Source organism: Diabrotica undecimpunctata, chromosome 1, assembly GCF_040954645.1.
Source record: "Diabrotica undecimpunctata isolate CICGRU chromosome 1, icDiaUnde3, whole genome shotgun sequence".
Classification (NCBI taxonomy): domain Eukaryota; kingdom Metazoa; phylum Arthropoda; class Insecta; order Coleoptera; family Chrysomelidae; genus Diabrotica; species Diabrotica undecimpunctata.
Window position 1 is genome coordinate 200,697,968 of NC_092803.1, and position 16,599 is coordinate 200,714,566.

At 31.3% G+C, this 16,599-nt stretch overlaps 1 protein-coding gene across 2 annotated transcripts in view; it reads right to left on the reverse strand.

The window, feature by feature from the left end:
- Nucleotides 1–16,599, reverse strand: part of LOC140432859 (T-box transcription factor TBX20-like) — a 194,726-nt gene that overhangs the window by 153,754 nt on the left and 24,373 nt on the right. For both annotated transcript variants that reach the window (XM_072521000.1, XM_072520999.1), the window contains exon 2: nt 7,092–7,398. In XM_072521000.1, coding sequence (XP_072377101.1) covers nt 7,092–7,398 — 307 coding nt within the window. The remainder of the gene's footprint in view (nt 1–7,091; nt 7,399–16,599) is intronic.

Genomic DNA, 16,599 nt, shown 5'->3' on the forward strand with positions numbered 1-16,599 from the left:
TTTTATCATGTTATATTTGTAAAAAGGAGTTTTTGCCTGGGAACTCGCCAATTATGATGTTACTAGTTATGTAGCAACGATTTCTATACAAGATCAAAGGACTATTATTGCTGCTTAGTACGTATGTATTCTTTGTGATGTATGACTTTTAACATTTAATAAAAACTCCCAGAAGAGTCACACTACAAGTTCTTAAATAAATAACATAATTTCAAATCTAAATCATCAATTTGATTATAGGTGTATACAATCTTTTAATATCCTTGTTATTATTAGGAATTTTAAAAAAACGTGACTACATTTAAAAAAAGGGTTAAAAAAAATTTATTAATGAACAATCGTTAATGAAAGATTTCATGAATAGATATAAATCCAACGATTGGAATGCGTTTGACAATATTCGATGTAATTTAACCAACTTGACAGAATTGTTTATGATATATAGGTGCAAGGAACACAACGTTTGTTTCCGTATAAAGAACGTAAAAAGAAGAAAAGCTGCTATTCATTGGTTTAACAGTAAACTTAGATATGGTTGAAAGCAACCATATCTAATTGTGATATTTTGACAAAATTCTGTTTTAACATTTTTACAGCCAAGCAAATAAGAGTTCAATTTTTCGTAACAACACTGAGTTAACAGGTATTAAAACCCAACTTCACGGCTGTGGGAAATAAACCAGTGTTATACTGTACGCAATTAACTCATTTAGTCAAAGTAACACTGAGACGAACTGTCGCTTGTTCGTTAGTGAGAGAAATGTTTGTAACACTGAGACATTCTGTGTTACTGTCGAGTTTTTGAGGTTAAGTTTGTTTATATTATAACCATAGACATATAACACAAGATAGAAGTTTAATCTGCTGTCTCCAAACCCATTTGGTTTTAAGAAGAGATATTACAATTCAGATGCTCCGCTACTGATTATTTATATAAGATGCTGGATGATGGCTCTCCTACTTTAGCAATATTTTTCGATCTAGCTAAGGTATTTGACACTGTTAATCATTAGCAGTTGTTAGGTGCTTTAGATGATCTTGAAATAAGAGGTATACCATACTTACTATTTCAAAGTTATTTAAAAAATAGATCGCAAATTGTCAAGATAAGTGCTGAAAAAAGCATTGAGTATGGTGTGCCACAAGGTACTGTTTTAGGTCCTTTACTGTTGTCAATATATATAAATGATCTAGCAGCAATGAAAATACATGAAAAGATTATTTGTTTTGCTGACGATAGTGTCATACCTTACACTAGTAATTCTTGGAATAAACTTAAAAATTTTGCTGAAGCAGAAACTATAAAGGTTCTAGAATGGCTAAATAGGAAATGACTGACAGTTCATTCTGAAAAAACTTACTTTATACTATTTTCAACATTTGAACCCAATCAACCCAAATTCTTGGAATTAAATCTAAGCTATAATAACGCGTACATTAAAATAAATAGGAAAAAATACATAAAATATTTAGGCGTTTATTTTGATTGTCACTTGAAGTGGGATGTACAAACTCTAAGAATGTTACTATACAGATTTAGATATCTCAGCAATATTCTTAATTTGTCTTACTTAAATATAGTTTACTATTCTTTAATAGGATCATGTTTTAGATATGCCATTTTAGCATGGGGTGGAACATATGCTTCTCATTTGATTCCATTTTTATAAAATTTCTTAAAAATACTGCATCAGAAATTTTTAATGAGATCTTCTTTAATTAGATTCATTGTATAATCAATAATATACTATATACTTTGTAATCATATTTTATATTATCAACCTGATTATACTGTAGAACAAATAATTGAATAGTGTAAATGAGTATAATATATGAGCTCAATCTCTGGTTCATCAGGAAATGTCTTCTTTGTTGATTTGCTAACAAATATTTGTTAATATCTTTTAACATCTTTATCATCGTCTGGCCATGTCTTGCAATTTTTAGAAGGCTCCAGATTAAAGCAGAAATCTGAATTTGTTTCGAAACTATCTTACCGATTTTTCTATCAGATGACGCTATTGCGTCCATAACGAAGCCATGTTATTGCTGCTTCTAATAAGACAGAGAAGATTATTTTTCACGTTAAGAACGGCTATGAATAACTATTCTGATGAGACTTTTTAAGTCGAAATACGTATCAATAGATACATAGACGCTTTGAACGTGAAATCAAATCTTTTCTGTCTTTTTTATTTTTCATTTCAAAATATTTGTTTGTACAAAATATTTAACTTAGAATTAAATTGTAATTCTATTATACTGTACTATTATATTGTAACATTGTTTTATATTGTATAATGGGAAGTAAATAAACATTACTATAATAAAGACTGACTCCTGCAATACAGTTGTGTTCCCCCAGTGCGACAGAGAAAACTGACGCGAAGTGACCTACTCATTGGTCACTTAGTTTACGTGGTCGATATAACTGGCAAATTAGAAAGAGATGCAGGGATTGAGTCGCGTCAATTTTCTCTGTTACACTGGTGAAACGAGCTGTATTGCAGCACACAGTCTAATTGTATTATATTATGTCTATGATTATAATCTATACATGGCATCTTATATGCAAAATACTTACATTATATTAGCAAACCTGTTGTAATTTAATCAAAAACTTTATTAAAGTATTGAATATAGTGAGAAGTGCCGCAAAATGGTTTTACGTTGTCAATTAATGTACATCACATCAAGTTTAATATATTAATCAACCTTCTCCAATCAACAAGATGTGGTTTGGCGAGTGACATCGCCAGGAGGCAATGTAATCCAACTTTGCATCCAAGGATATACCCAATTATGCTTTAAGAAAAAGAGCATTAATGCCTTTATATTATAATGACATGCACACTTTTATCCTCATTATCTTGTAATTTTAATTTAACATATCTCACTGCCGCTTTCAGCCATCCATATATAATAATGTCTTCACTTCTCTTTCGAACTCTCAGCGTAATTCTTCTTAGTAGTCTAATCTGAGCCGTTTCCAGTAGCCTTTGCGTTGTGGCTGTGTCGGTTTTTGTTTCTGATGCATATATTGGTCCTACACTGGCTTTATAAATTCTTGATTTCATCTCAGTGTTAATGTGTATGTTTCGCCATATAGTGTTATTAAGGCATCCTGCCACTCTATTGGCTTTTTTTACTTGATCTCTCACTTCTTTGTCCAGATCTCCATAGCTAGACAGTGTAATTCCCAGGTATTTTATTTCCATTACTTGTTCAATACTAATTTCTATTCTACATCTGGTTGGTTCTTTTGCTGACTACTATTCTTTTAGTTTTCTGAGATGAGATTGTCATATTAAATTCTTTTGCTCCTATGTTAAATCTGTGGACCAGTCTTTGCAGACTATCTAGATCTTGGGCTATCAATATTGCGTCGTCTGCGTAACAGAGTATTTTGATTTCTTTTTTTCCCATTCTGTATCCTTTTCCTTTGTTAACGCTTTTGATGATTTCATCCATGATCAAATTGAAGAGCATGGGGCTCAATGAATTCCCTTGTCTTATTCCGCTGCCTATTTCTATAGGTTCTATAAGTTGTCCATCTATTCTGACTTCCATTTTGTTGTTTTAGTAGATGTTTTCGATAGTTTTTATAATATTTAGGGAAACTTTCCTATTATGCAGAAGATGGATTACATCTTTGAGTCGTACTCTGTCAAAGGCTTTCTTTAGGTCAATCAGACATAGAAATGCGGGTCTATTATACTCTAGTGATTTTTCAGTAATGTGCTTTATAACGAATATTGCATCTTTACACGATCTTCCACTATGAAAACCCTGTTGTTCATCTGCTAAACTTATCCTCTGATTTATTAGCACTTGTAAAATTTTGTGTAGTTGTAAGTTTTAGTGTAGTATTTAATCAGTTTATACCTCTGTAGTTTTCTGGCTGTTTTTTTATCTCCTTTTTTAAATAGTAGAAATAGTTCGCTCGTTCTCCGTTCTTTAGGTATTCTATTGTGTTTTATAAGTTTAATAATTAATGTTCTTAATTGGTATGTCATTGCTGCCCCACAATATTTCAGTAACTCTTTTGATATCTCGTCTTTACCTGCTGCTTCTGTGTTCTTCAGGTTTTCAAGTATTTTCCGAACTTCCTGTACATTTATATTAAGTTCTTCATTTGTGGTAATTTCTGGTGTTTTCGGTTCTAGCGTCGTTTGTTCTTCTTCTGCATATAGCTTTTTTAGATAGTCAATCCACGTAACCTTTTTTATGTGTTCCTTTACCTCTGTTCTTTGACCTCGCATGAAGCGCCATATTTCCTTTTGTAGACCGTAAAAACCTTGTTATATTTCTTTCGAAAAGCGTTCCTAGTGATCATTTTTCTATTTTTCTTACAAGTGCATGTGTTTCGTTTCTAATTGTCTTGTAATTATGGTATGCCTTTTATGTTTTGGTTGATATGTATTTCAGGTAAGCTTTTTTTGTTTCTTTACATTTTTCCTTCACTTGCGTAAAAAACCATGGAGTTCTTCGCCTTGGGAACGATTTATTTTTATTTAAATTTCTTTCACCAAGAACTTGGCCGAGGCTAAAATATTAGACTTAATTTTTGCCCAGCTTTCTTAAGTACAGTGTATAAATGAATGGACACAAAATAGAAAAAAGAATGGAATAACCACATAAACAGAATGGAAGAGACCCGTGTCGTCAAAATAGCAAGAGATAAGTTACCAATCGGCAGAAGAAGTATAAGACGACCGCACAAAATATGGAGTGACAACCTTCCATAGAGGTATTTATCTGCCAATGAACAAGCCGAATTGCTTATAAAGAGGGAGAAGAAGAAGAAAAAGATATATAATAAAACAACTCTTCGCTTACAAAGTAACAAATAGAAAAACACATACTGCTGATTATTGGGTTAAATTCTTTATTTCTAATAATAATATATCACAGCCTTGTCATGTATTGCTTTTTTTTATTTATTTACGCTGCCACCACAAGGGTTATTAGCGACCTAAAAAATATAATACAGGTAAAGGTAGAAAAAATTACAATAATTGATACAGTTCTGAGTCTTTAAGATAACTTATTGTGTTTTTTAATATTCATGTTTTTTCCTAAGACTTGTGATGGAACAGACATGAAGTCAACAGTGATATTATTATTCTTTAGAGGAATTATTTACCGATGAGTCGCAATCTTCTTCCGATAATGAAGTTTTCACTGTAGAGAGTAAACCTATGTGTTTGCCAAGTTTTCGTATTAATTTGGTGCTTAAGGTTTTCATTCTTTTGTCGATGTAGTATTAATGTAATTCCGTTAGAAACTTTATAAGTACATAAGAGTCTTCTGAGTACAATTTTGTTACGCTGATTATGTCTTTTGATCCTTGTATATGTTCCAATAATGTTTGGAGATTTGGTATATCATTTCTTAAGTTTTTGTCATCAGTTTTGGTTTTTTTTCTGTAATTGAAGCTGAGGTTTTTCAAAGTTTTCTTCGGAGGGTGGCGTGATTGCATCTTCTAGGGTTCTTTTTCCGGTTGCTTTGTTCGAAGTTACTTGGGGTTTGTAAGAATTCAAATGTGTATTTTTATTTGGAGGTAAGTGTTGACTTGTTTCGATTAAGGTTGATTTATGTTTTTGGGTATTAGAGGATGACTCAGACGATGTAGGTGTTGCGATTGTAGTGTTAACTGAAGAAGTGGTCAAATGTATGGATGTATTTTGTAGTGAGCACTGTTGGGTTTGGTTTATTGATAAATTTGGGATTGCTACTCTTTGTAATGTGGTTTGAGAAGACGTAGTAAGTGTGGAGGGAGTGGTATTTGAGATTGCGGGAGTATTTTGTAGATTATCTTGTTGAGTATGGTTTATTGATGAATTTTGTCTTATTTCTGTTTGCATTGCACTATCATTGTGAGGATGGTTAGAAGGTGAAATATTTGGACAATTAGCTGCCTGGTGTCCAGTTAATTTGCATTTGAAACAATTTTCGTTTTGGGCTATAAATATGCGGTATGATGTTTGTTCCAACTCGATAATAAAAGTTTCAGGTAGTAAAAAGTTGTCTGGAAAAGGTGAAACGAAAATTTGTCTTCGGAAGCTTAGAATATGACTAAAGGCAGGATTGGTTGCTCCTATCCGTAGATATGATATGTCTGAGAGAGGATTTAAACCTAGTTTTATTAATTTGTCCATTATTATGTCAGAAGGTATGCTTGGACATACATTGGACAGAATTAATCGGACTGATGGAGTTATTAATCTTCTCGCTTCTAGTATATTTCCATTTACTATTATTTTCTTTGTTTCTGCTATGAATTTATCTACTAGGTTTTTGGATGATAGATATATGCTAAACCGATGCTGTTTTACAGCTTTCGTTCTGATACCAGTTCATGTAAATTGGATAATACTTATAACTGATTGCAGTTGTTTACTTAAATATATAAATCCAAATAGATGAAAAAAGTATATTTTATCTACTCACGATTCCAATATTCAGTATACAAATCACTTTCACTTTTATACTTAATTACTTTTCTTAAGTTATTAAACCACTATAAAATTAACTTCTTTGCGAGCTATTTTAGATTAGACTCGAACATGATTTTGATTTTAATATAATTCACTATTTACATGTTCAGAACTGAAGAAATAATCGTTTAAATATTTAAATTTTTAAGAGCCATGTATTGCTTTATATCCTTTTTTGTATTGGCTCACATATACACAAATTTGACAATGCTACAACAATGTCAAAAGTGATGTGAAGTGCTCTCAGGCAGTCGATCAAAGTAAAAGCGATTCTAAACTAAATCTAAACTGAAAAAAAAAGGTGGGCACATAAACATTAATAATTAAATTAACCATTTAAATGAATCACGTTCAGAATTGATTCAAGTTATACTAAAGTGCTTTAAGTCTCCTAGATAATACTCCGAAAAACAATGAAGTCTCTAAAATATTTCGTTTGCTTTATACGTAAATTAAATTAATTAAAAAATAATACAACGAATGCATAAGAACTAACAATACATCTTAACAATGTTGGTTAAGATTTTCATTAACATAGCTAATTTTAGCCATTATCAATCCTGTACATATTATCAACAGAAACCAATTTACCTTCCAGTCTTTGTGATAATCATCTCAGTGCCTAACTCGTTGAACTTGTCCCACAATTCTTTTGTCTCTAAATGACAGGTAATATTTCGTAACTCTTCACTGGTACACCTCTCTTGCAAAAGGGGATTTCTAGTCGGAGATCGTCGTTCACTAGACTGCGAAGCTGTAGTCACTCCCGATTCCGAAGTAGACGAAACGTCCACCGGCGAGTCGCGACCACTTTCATTGTCCGCACCCACGACTGTACAGTCTAAGCCCAAAGGTTCTGGCGTTGAAGGTACTGAGGGAGATGTGTCGGTGAATTTTTCTGAAACAAGTAATAGTTTGATTGTCAAATATGGCATGTTTTAAAGTCGAATAGAGTTAAGGTAGCAATAACTATTATCCTATATCACAATATAAAGATATCATAGAATTTTAATTTAAAAATAATAAATTAGTGATCTTATATGTTCCAGAAAATCTTCATCTACATTAATATCCATTTCCTGTTTATCATCAGTATTGTTGGGAAAAGTTTTTAATATAAACTAACTAATAGGTATATATTATTTTTATAGTAATATTGCAACACATTCTATACCAAAGGTATGCAAGCTATTACACATTTTTCTTATGCTCTTTAGGTTAATATTTTGACTGTCCTTTGACAAGGGCTCTCCTAATCTGGCTTCTGCTGGAAATCAATCAGCTTTTTCGCTGTTAGCAATTCTTTTTCGTCACAGGTTGTTGTGTGTTTTGACTCGATTTGTAATTGAACGCCATTCCTTACTGTCCTTAATTTTTTCTTTCCATTCAGTTATATATATTCATCTTTGTAATGTCATACCGCACCTAAACATCTATTCTGCACTTTAGTTTTCCGCTAGGTCTCTTAATCGTTGGTTTTCATATTACCATTTTCTTTAATAATTCTTCTTCCCCTCTTCTTTGCACATGCCCAAACCATTTCAGTCTCTTTGTGTTGAATGATGCCTTCCCCGTTTATCTACATTCAGATTTCACTGTTAAATGGTCGTCTAAATTCTTCGTCTTCTGTTTTCTTTGGTCCCAGGATATTTCTGAGAATCTTCTTTTCAAGGATTCATAACTTTTCTTCATATCTGCTAATTGGTCAAGTAATTGTTTCATGGACACAAAAGTGAGCGGATCGGTCTTTTTTAGTTACTAAGACTACTGGTGAGCACCAAGGGCCCAAAGATTCTTCGATGATATCTGCATTTATCATGCCTTGTGTTATATTTTCAGTTTTTTTTAGCAAATGGTAATCTCCGATGGGCTTGACGAATTGGTCTTGATTTTCCAGTATAAAGTCTATACTCAACTCTAATATTATGTCCTGTAGATTCCCTTGATTCAAAAATGTTGTAGTGTTTCTTAATACATTCATTAATTTTTTCTAATTCTTCAGTTGTTAAGTGGTTAACATTTTTGATTGGTTGGGTGACGAGACTAGCGTCAACTTAATGTAGTCTTTACCGGTTCAATATTTTACCATTTGGTGTTTGTAGTGGTCCAGCTACGTTTAAACTTTTGGTGGAGCTGATTCTAAGAGGACTTACCTGAATTTTATGTCAAGTATATTTTAATGATATATTGATTATGTCCAAAACCTTTGATGAGCAGCTAATAAACTTGTTTAGCGAGATATTTGGCAGATTGAGCAATGCCAATTTAAAGCTAAATTATACAAAATGTTCACTATTTTAAACAAAGGTGTGCTATCTTGGACATAATATTTCAGTAGAAGGAATTAAAACTGATCCAGAGAAGATTTCAGTAATTAAAGATTGTGCTAAGCCAGAAAATAAAAAGGAAAGTTTTATAGAAACCAGTAGAAGAAATTAAAATTAAAATTAAAAGTGATCCAGAGAAGATTTCAGTAATTAAAGATTGTGCTAAGCCAGAAAATAAAAAGGATAAGTTTTCTTGGAGCCTGTTCATATTACCAAAAATTTATTTATTATTTTGACGGCATTGCTAAGCCCACTTATCGTCTATCCGAAAACAATATTGAATTTGACTAGACACAAGAATGTTAAAATGCTTTCGTAGATAAAAAAAACGACTTCCAACAGCACCTATCCTAGCCTATCCAGAATAAGACGGCAAATTTCTGTTGGATTATGATACATATCAGCATTGTATGGCGCCGTATTACCACAAAAAAGGAAGGTAATGATCAGACTTTCCTAGAAAAAGAGTCAAAATAGAGATAATGGCTTAAAGTCATACGAGAATGGTTTAAAAATGAAGTAAAACCTATTTGGCAGGAAATAACCAAACAATGGAAATACAAAGACGTACTGGGCTCAATAAGAATCTTTATATTGTCCTGGCGTGACTTTAGTCGTGAACAGATACATACTCCGAGACGCATTGTCCTACCTCAGAACCTCTACTATTTTCACTATTGGCCAATTGACCTGAAAATACCCATATCGAGACAAAAGAAAATGTATAGATATGGGATATTTTCAAGCCACTGTCCAGTCTGGCTCAGGCACCCATACAGGAAATTTCGCAATACGCCTCCCCATCGGCAATAAGACGGAATTGTCGAAAGACATAATAGAACTGTCTGTTAACACCTTTCTATATTTCTTGCTGATAATAAAAGAGATTAAAATACTTTAATTCCTCTCATCCTGATAACCTATAGAAGTTCTGAATGTGAAGAAGAGGAAAATACATTTAATTAGAAGTTTATTTTATAGGTAATTCGTGGTATATTTCCAATGATAAATTAAAAAAACAAACAGAACTGTCACGGACACCGTTTACAATAATATACAAACACTTACAACCTAAAAACGTATAAAGGTCTTATTGATTTTACGTCAAAAATATAGACTAACAAGATTCAAATATAGTACGTATACAAATTGCTGTTAAAACAAAAGATGTAATATTTCAAACGCAAGTCACTATTCCAACATGGCAGTTATTCACCAATTGCATGCCTTATAAAATAATATCATTTTTATGAAATATAATTCAGGTAATTCTCATATCATTCCACTAATCTAGTGTAATAATTGGGCGGAAGCGAAGGGGTCTAATGTGGCCGAAAACAACAATGGCTACTAAGCAAGAATGATCGCCATGAGATTATTATCAGCTCACATCGGGAGGATCACGCATGTAATAATACTCTGTAAATTACCCAACCGGCTAATGTTCAAAAACCAACAATTAGGAATTGAATAGAAAAGCTTGCCGTTAAAATGTGTGTCGAAAACATTAGGGATATTATTATGGCTGTTTAAAAATTTGTTTCTACCTTACGTTGAAATTAGAAGAAATTACTCTATTTAGGCATCCAAACAGCTGCCTTCTAAAACACGGGAGCCAATATTTATATAAATAATTACCTACCGCAGTCTTATCAAAGAAGATAATTAAATAAAGCACAATTATAGGCAGGTACAGGTACAGGTATTAAGGCATGAACTGCTGTATATATTTCTTCTAAAATATATTATATTTATTATTATTTATTGGTAGTTTCCAGGAAACTAAGCTTTCGTTAGAAAAATCAGGATATGGTCTTGGAATCTTGGTAGTCTTACATTTAAGAGTATGAAGTTGGTAAGTGCAAGAGACAAGGTAGAAAAATAATTGGATTTTGTTTATTCAATTCGAAGCTTTTGAGACGCAATTCTTACATAAAAAGCAATTTACCCAAAGAAACTTGAAAATAAATATTTCAATTTTGTTTATTCTATTGAAAGAGAGACCGAAGCGTTTCTCTTTGAAGATTTTTTTAAAACGCAAATTAAAACCTGATACAGAATGAAATTTGAAATTAAAATTTTATACAGAACGGGACCACAAAAATGTTACAATAGAACATATATTTCTATAATCTATTATACAATACAATACAATAAAGAAAATAATTTTTTAATCAATTAGGAGACATATTGAGTAATATTTTATTAGAAGAGGTGATTTTAATGTACATGTGGGTCAATTTAACAAAAAAACTAAAGCAATACATATAGTCTTTGAATCTAAAAATGAAACTGAAGATTATATGCTGCAATCAGCAACAGCATTAGATATAGCGAGTTTTAACACATTTTTTCAAAAAAAAGTAATTCGATTTATTACCTACAAAGGTGGACAAAATCGGTCCAATTGATTTTACATTTTCTTAATTCAAACGAGACATGTTAAGCTCTGGCACTTAGTCATAAAACTTTTGTAGCCTACCCTGTTTTTTCATTATACTCAAATAAGTCAATATACTGAAACGCTGCTGGATCAGATCAAAAAAGACAAATGAGAATGCAAACAGCCACACTCTAAGAGAAGTGAATAAAACTGTTTCGAATGTAATCAGGAGAGATTTAAGGAAATTTGAAACCAATAATATTAAACGCACTATAGAGGAAAATAACAGCCTAAAACTTATTCTCTTTATCCATCTGCTGTCGCTAGTTCTTCTTACATTCCAAAGAATGGAACAATGTTATTACTAGACTTCGGCAAATATGCATATTGCATATTTTGCATATTGTGCATATTTTATGCAAATATTTCATATTTTGGCATATTTGTATAAAAGTTTGCATAAAGTGCATAAAAGTTCAGATTTTTATACTGTATTTGAAAATTTTTAAACATACCAATTTATTTCAATTCTTGTATAAAATTTTGTAGTCATTTTAATCAAGAAATGATCTAAGTACGTAATCTCTACAGGTACAAAACATTTACAATTTCAAAGAAGATCAATTTAAGTAGCCCTTAACATTCTTAGAAAGTCTCGGTCACTGAGGCATTCAGTTATTGGATAATCGCTAAGGGTTCGCTCATTTGCATTTTATGATCTAATCCCCAAATCTATCTACAATTTATTATATCTTAACAGCAGGTAAACGGCTAATAGTTTTGTTCCTAATTTAGGGATTTTCCAAAATCTCCCAGTTTATTGAATTAGGTACCTAAACATTTCTAATTTGATGCTCAGATTTGTAAATCATTTTTGTTTTGATAATCAAAGCGTAAACACTCGTTGCGCGTAACAAAAAGGAAGATTGTGATTTTATAATGCCTAAAACAACCAGTGCTTCAACTTGGATTAAACCTTATAAAGAGCTGTCTATGGATATGGGAAAAATCTACTGTTCAGTCTGTGGCAAAATTGTAAGTATCTAATATTTTCTATTAAATATCTAATATTTCATACATACAGGGTGTTTCCAAATGACACTTACAACGTTTGACTGTAGATACTTCTCGAAAAATTGAACAAAACGATATAGTTAATTAGGGGTCCAACTTATTTACTTTTCGAGATACAGGGTGTTAAAATTAAAAAAAATTAAATTCTTTTAGTTAATAACAACAATAACTTTAAAACCAATAAACGTATTTACTTGAAATTTAGTATAGTACATCCACTAATAATTTTCCAACATAAACATGTCTGATTCTGGTATCAAAGAGACCGCCTTTCAAATCAAGGTTGTCAGACATATTTCCTAAAATTCCTAAGGTTATATTTAAAAAATATTCTCTATCCGCTATTATTCAATTGCTAGTCAAAGAACGACACTCTTAAAAAATGATATGAACATATTCCCAAAAAATATATCTATAAATTAATTAACTAGGTACTAATATTTCCATGGACTCTTCACTAATGAATTAAAGCAACCGTGAACGTTTATATATTACTTATGCTCTAAGTAATTTTCGAATATCGGCAACATTGTAGTCTGGAGAGAATTTGAACATTCGATCTATCTTGACGTTGCCATGTTGGTGAATTTAGCGGTAATACTCTTATAGATATAATGATCGACTTTTAAGAAATCAGACATCTTTTAAGAATCCAAGTTCTCAAAAACGGTTACAAGAATTGTATTATTTTTTTCCAAATTTCATTGATTTTATACCTTACCTGGAAACATGAAAAATTGCAGATATATTAATATGTTATATTAAAGTTACATTCAGTAATTTTAAAGTCATGCATTATGACAACAGCGCATCGCAAAGCGATAAATCGTAATCAACACCTGTGTGTCTGGCTCGGTGACACCATAAAATATTCCTATTTGGAAGCAGATATCACAGGCGGAGTATGTATGGAGTTTATAAGGTAAGTAATATTATATTTTTCTAGAATGGCATTTTGGAGACCGTTTGAAACGAATGATCAAGATGCATCAACTTCTGTGTTATCAATAAATAATGAAAATGATTTTAATGACAGCCCGGAATTAAAAAATAAAGATTTGCACGTACAATCCCAAAGAATAGTTTTAAATATGTATGAGTGTTTAAAAAAAGAAAATATTGGGATGGCTGATAATGCAATTGTTTCGAGAATTCATATATTAACAAAAATCGGGTATAAGACGATATATACAATTATTAAATTAGGCACTGTTACAGATCATTCCTTAAAACGAAAGCGACCAAATAAAAAATTGGGTAGGATTGACACTGCTGCAAAAGACGTTATTCAGCGAACAGTTTACAATTTTACAGGCACACTGACGATTCTTTTCAGTCCTTCTAATTAATTTCTTTACAGCTATCGCGATGCATCTTGAACACTAGTATTCATTATTATACAGTGTGTCGCATTTAAGATGAAGACAACTCTATATATCAGCTACTAAAATACATACAGATTTGACATTTTGCACAGTCATACATGTTGTTAGTGCACATTTTTTTAAGATAGTCATCTGAAATTTAAATTTTAAACGCGGCTTACTGCGAATCCACAAACAGGGTAAATTTTCGATATTTTGCTTCGCGTTAGAGAAATCGGAAAAACTTATTTGGAAAAGTTGTTCCACTTATTGTAAACGCACATACCAAATTTCATGACAAAATTCGCAATTTTAGTTTTTCAGTATTATTTGTAATCTCGATCCTAAATCTACAATTGGCTGTCTAAAGATGCATCTCGGGACAGCCAACTGTCCGTTTTAGAATCCTGACTACAATTGAAGAGCTTATTTCCAAAGTGTCTTACATCCATATAATGAAATCCATGAAATTACAGATTTTCATACAAATTTAACATACAAATTATACAATTTTACAATTTTCATATGCACTTTTAAATGGTAAATAAGAAGTTGTTTTGGTACATATAACTTTATTCTAGACTTGAAGAAATCTATAAAGTTTAAAAAAAGAAAATTTAAAAAATCGAAATTTTGGATTTAAGACACTGGAAATAAGCTCTTCAATTAATGAAAAAAGTAAAAGTGCGAATTTTGACATAAAACTTTGTTATGTGGGGTTAAAATAATATTTGGAACATCTTTTCCAAATAACTTTTTCAGATATCTCTAACTCGAAGCAAAATATTGAAGATTCACCCTGTTTGTGCATTAACAGTAGGCCGTGTTTAAAAATTAAATTTCAGTTGACTATCTTAATTGCTGGATAGACAATGTTTTAAAATTTTCTGACAGAATGAGCCATTATTTACAGATAATTGTAAAAAAATATTATGGTTTATGTAAAAACTAAATAATAAGTCCAATATTCTTATAAATCACTAAAATTAACAAGCTTTAATTTGAAAGAATTAATTTGTTATTTATTCGGTGTTGTGAGCCCGCTCCCATTTGAAAAAAAAACTGATTCTGTCCTTTGAAGAGTCCTATTCAAAAATGCCCCGTTTAAACAAATCGAAGGTTGAAGGGTGCCGGACATTTTTGCCGGAAACAATTCAAATTCAAAAGATCACCTTTTTCTGCTACGGAAAATATTGCTCCGATTTCTCACCAAAATCAATGTTGATACTTTAGTTTAGATACTCTTGAATCTCAAAAATACTCATTTACATATTTTTCAAGCCTCGAAAATGCATATTAGGTATCGCATTTTTCGGATTTTAAATCGCTTATATCTCCAAAACTATTAACTTTTGAGAAAAATGACATAGATCTTATTTAGAGTCACCCAAAAACCTAAAAAATATTTTTTGGAGCACAAAAGGTGATATTTTGAATTTGTTTAAAAAATTGTTTAAACAATTTCTGCCCAAAAATTGAGAAATTTTCCTGAATATAATTATGTAAAAATTAATAAAAATTATATGATTTTTCTTGAAATATGCGTTTGATAACTGATCCCTTTTCTTAATTTCCACGCCAATGGTCGGCACCGACATCAAAGAACCTCAAAAGCCGACGCTTGGCAAATTGACAATGGAAAAAGTATACTCGTAGGTTGTTTTTAAATGAAAAATAGCTTCCTTTAGTGAGAGAAAATTGTCCATGGTACAATACAATGGTGTGTATACAATACAATGAAAGCAGGACAAAATTTAAAAATATTTTTCCCAGATTTAATACATGTTATTTGTGTAGCGCATGGATTAAACAGAGTTGCAGAGGAAATACGAAAAAAGTTTCCTCTTGTAAATACCATGATATCCAGTGTCAAAAAAGTATTTCTTAAATCTCCTATAAGAATTCAACTTGCTACCTAACATTCCTCAAAGCTCAAAAGCTCAAAGAAATGCTACCTACCTAACATTCCTCTTCCACCACAACCTATTTTAACGCGATGGGGAACATGGTTAGAAGCAGCTAATTTTTATGTAGATCATTTTGTTAAAATAAAGAACATAATTGATACGTTAACAGATGAAAGTTCCCAATCTCTTTTGGATTCTAAACAAACTTTTCAGAGTAACTTGCTTCAACAAGAACTTTCATTTATAAAATCAAATTTTAGTTTTGTTCAAAAAACAATTACTCAGTTAGAATCACCAAAACTGTCATTGTTCGAAAGTACAGCATTAATAAAAGAATTTGCGTCATGTTGTCGGAACGTTAGAGGTAATATTGGAAAAAATATTTTAAAAAAATTTGAAGCTACTATGGAAAAAAATAAAGGTTACCATATTCTTTCTGAAGTAGTCAGTGTTCTAGCTGGAAATATTTCGGAAACAATTAATTTAGAACCAAATGTTTTGGTTAGTTTGAAAAATGCTCCCGTTACATCAGTTGATGTTGAACGAAGTTTTTCCATATATAAATATATGTACTCAGACAGAAGCCACAAGTTTTTGTTAGAAAATTTTGAACACCACTTGGTCATTTATTGTTACCATAATTCTAAATAAGTTTATTCATACTTAAAAATGATGTAGTTACTTAAAATAAATGTAAATCTTAATGAATAGTAGGAAATATTTAGTTATGTACACTTTTTTTTTAAATAAAATTGTTACTATTTTACGATTTTTTTATTTATTTGTATGCATATTTTGTAAAATATTTGCATATTTTCGGGTAAACACGTGCATATTTATGCGCATATTTTCTACATTTTTATTTGCATATTTGCCGAAGTCTAGTTATTACCATCTTTTTGCATAAAAAAGGAGATAGAACGAACCTAGCACAATACACTAAACTGCAGAGATTTCGGTGTGCAGGGCACGTGTCCGCATGCATGAGAATAGAATCCCCAGAAAATTACTAAATGCAAGAATGCAGGGAAAAAGACCTGTTGG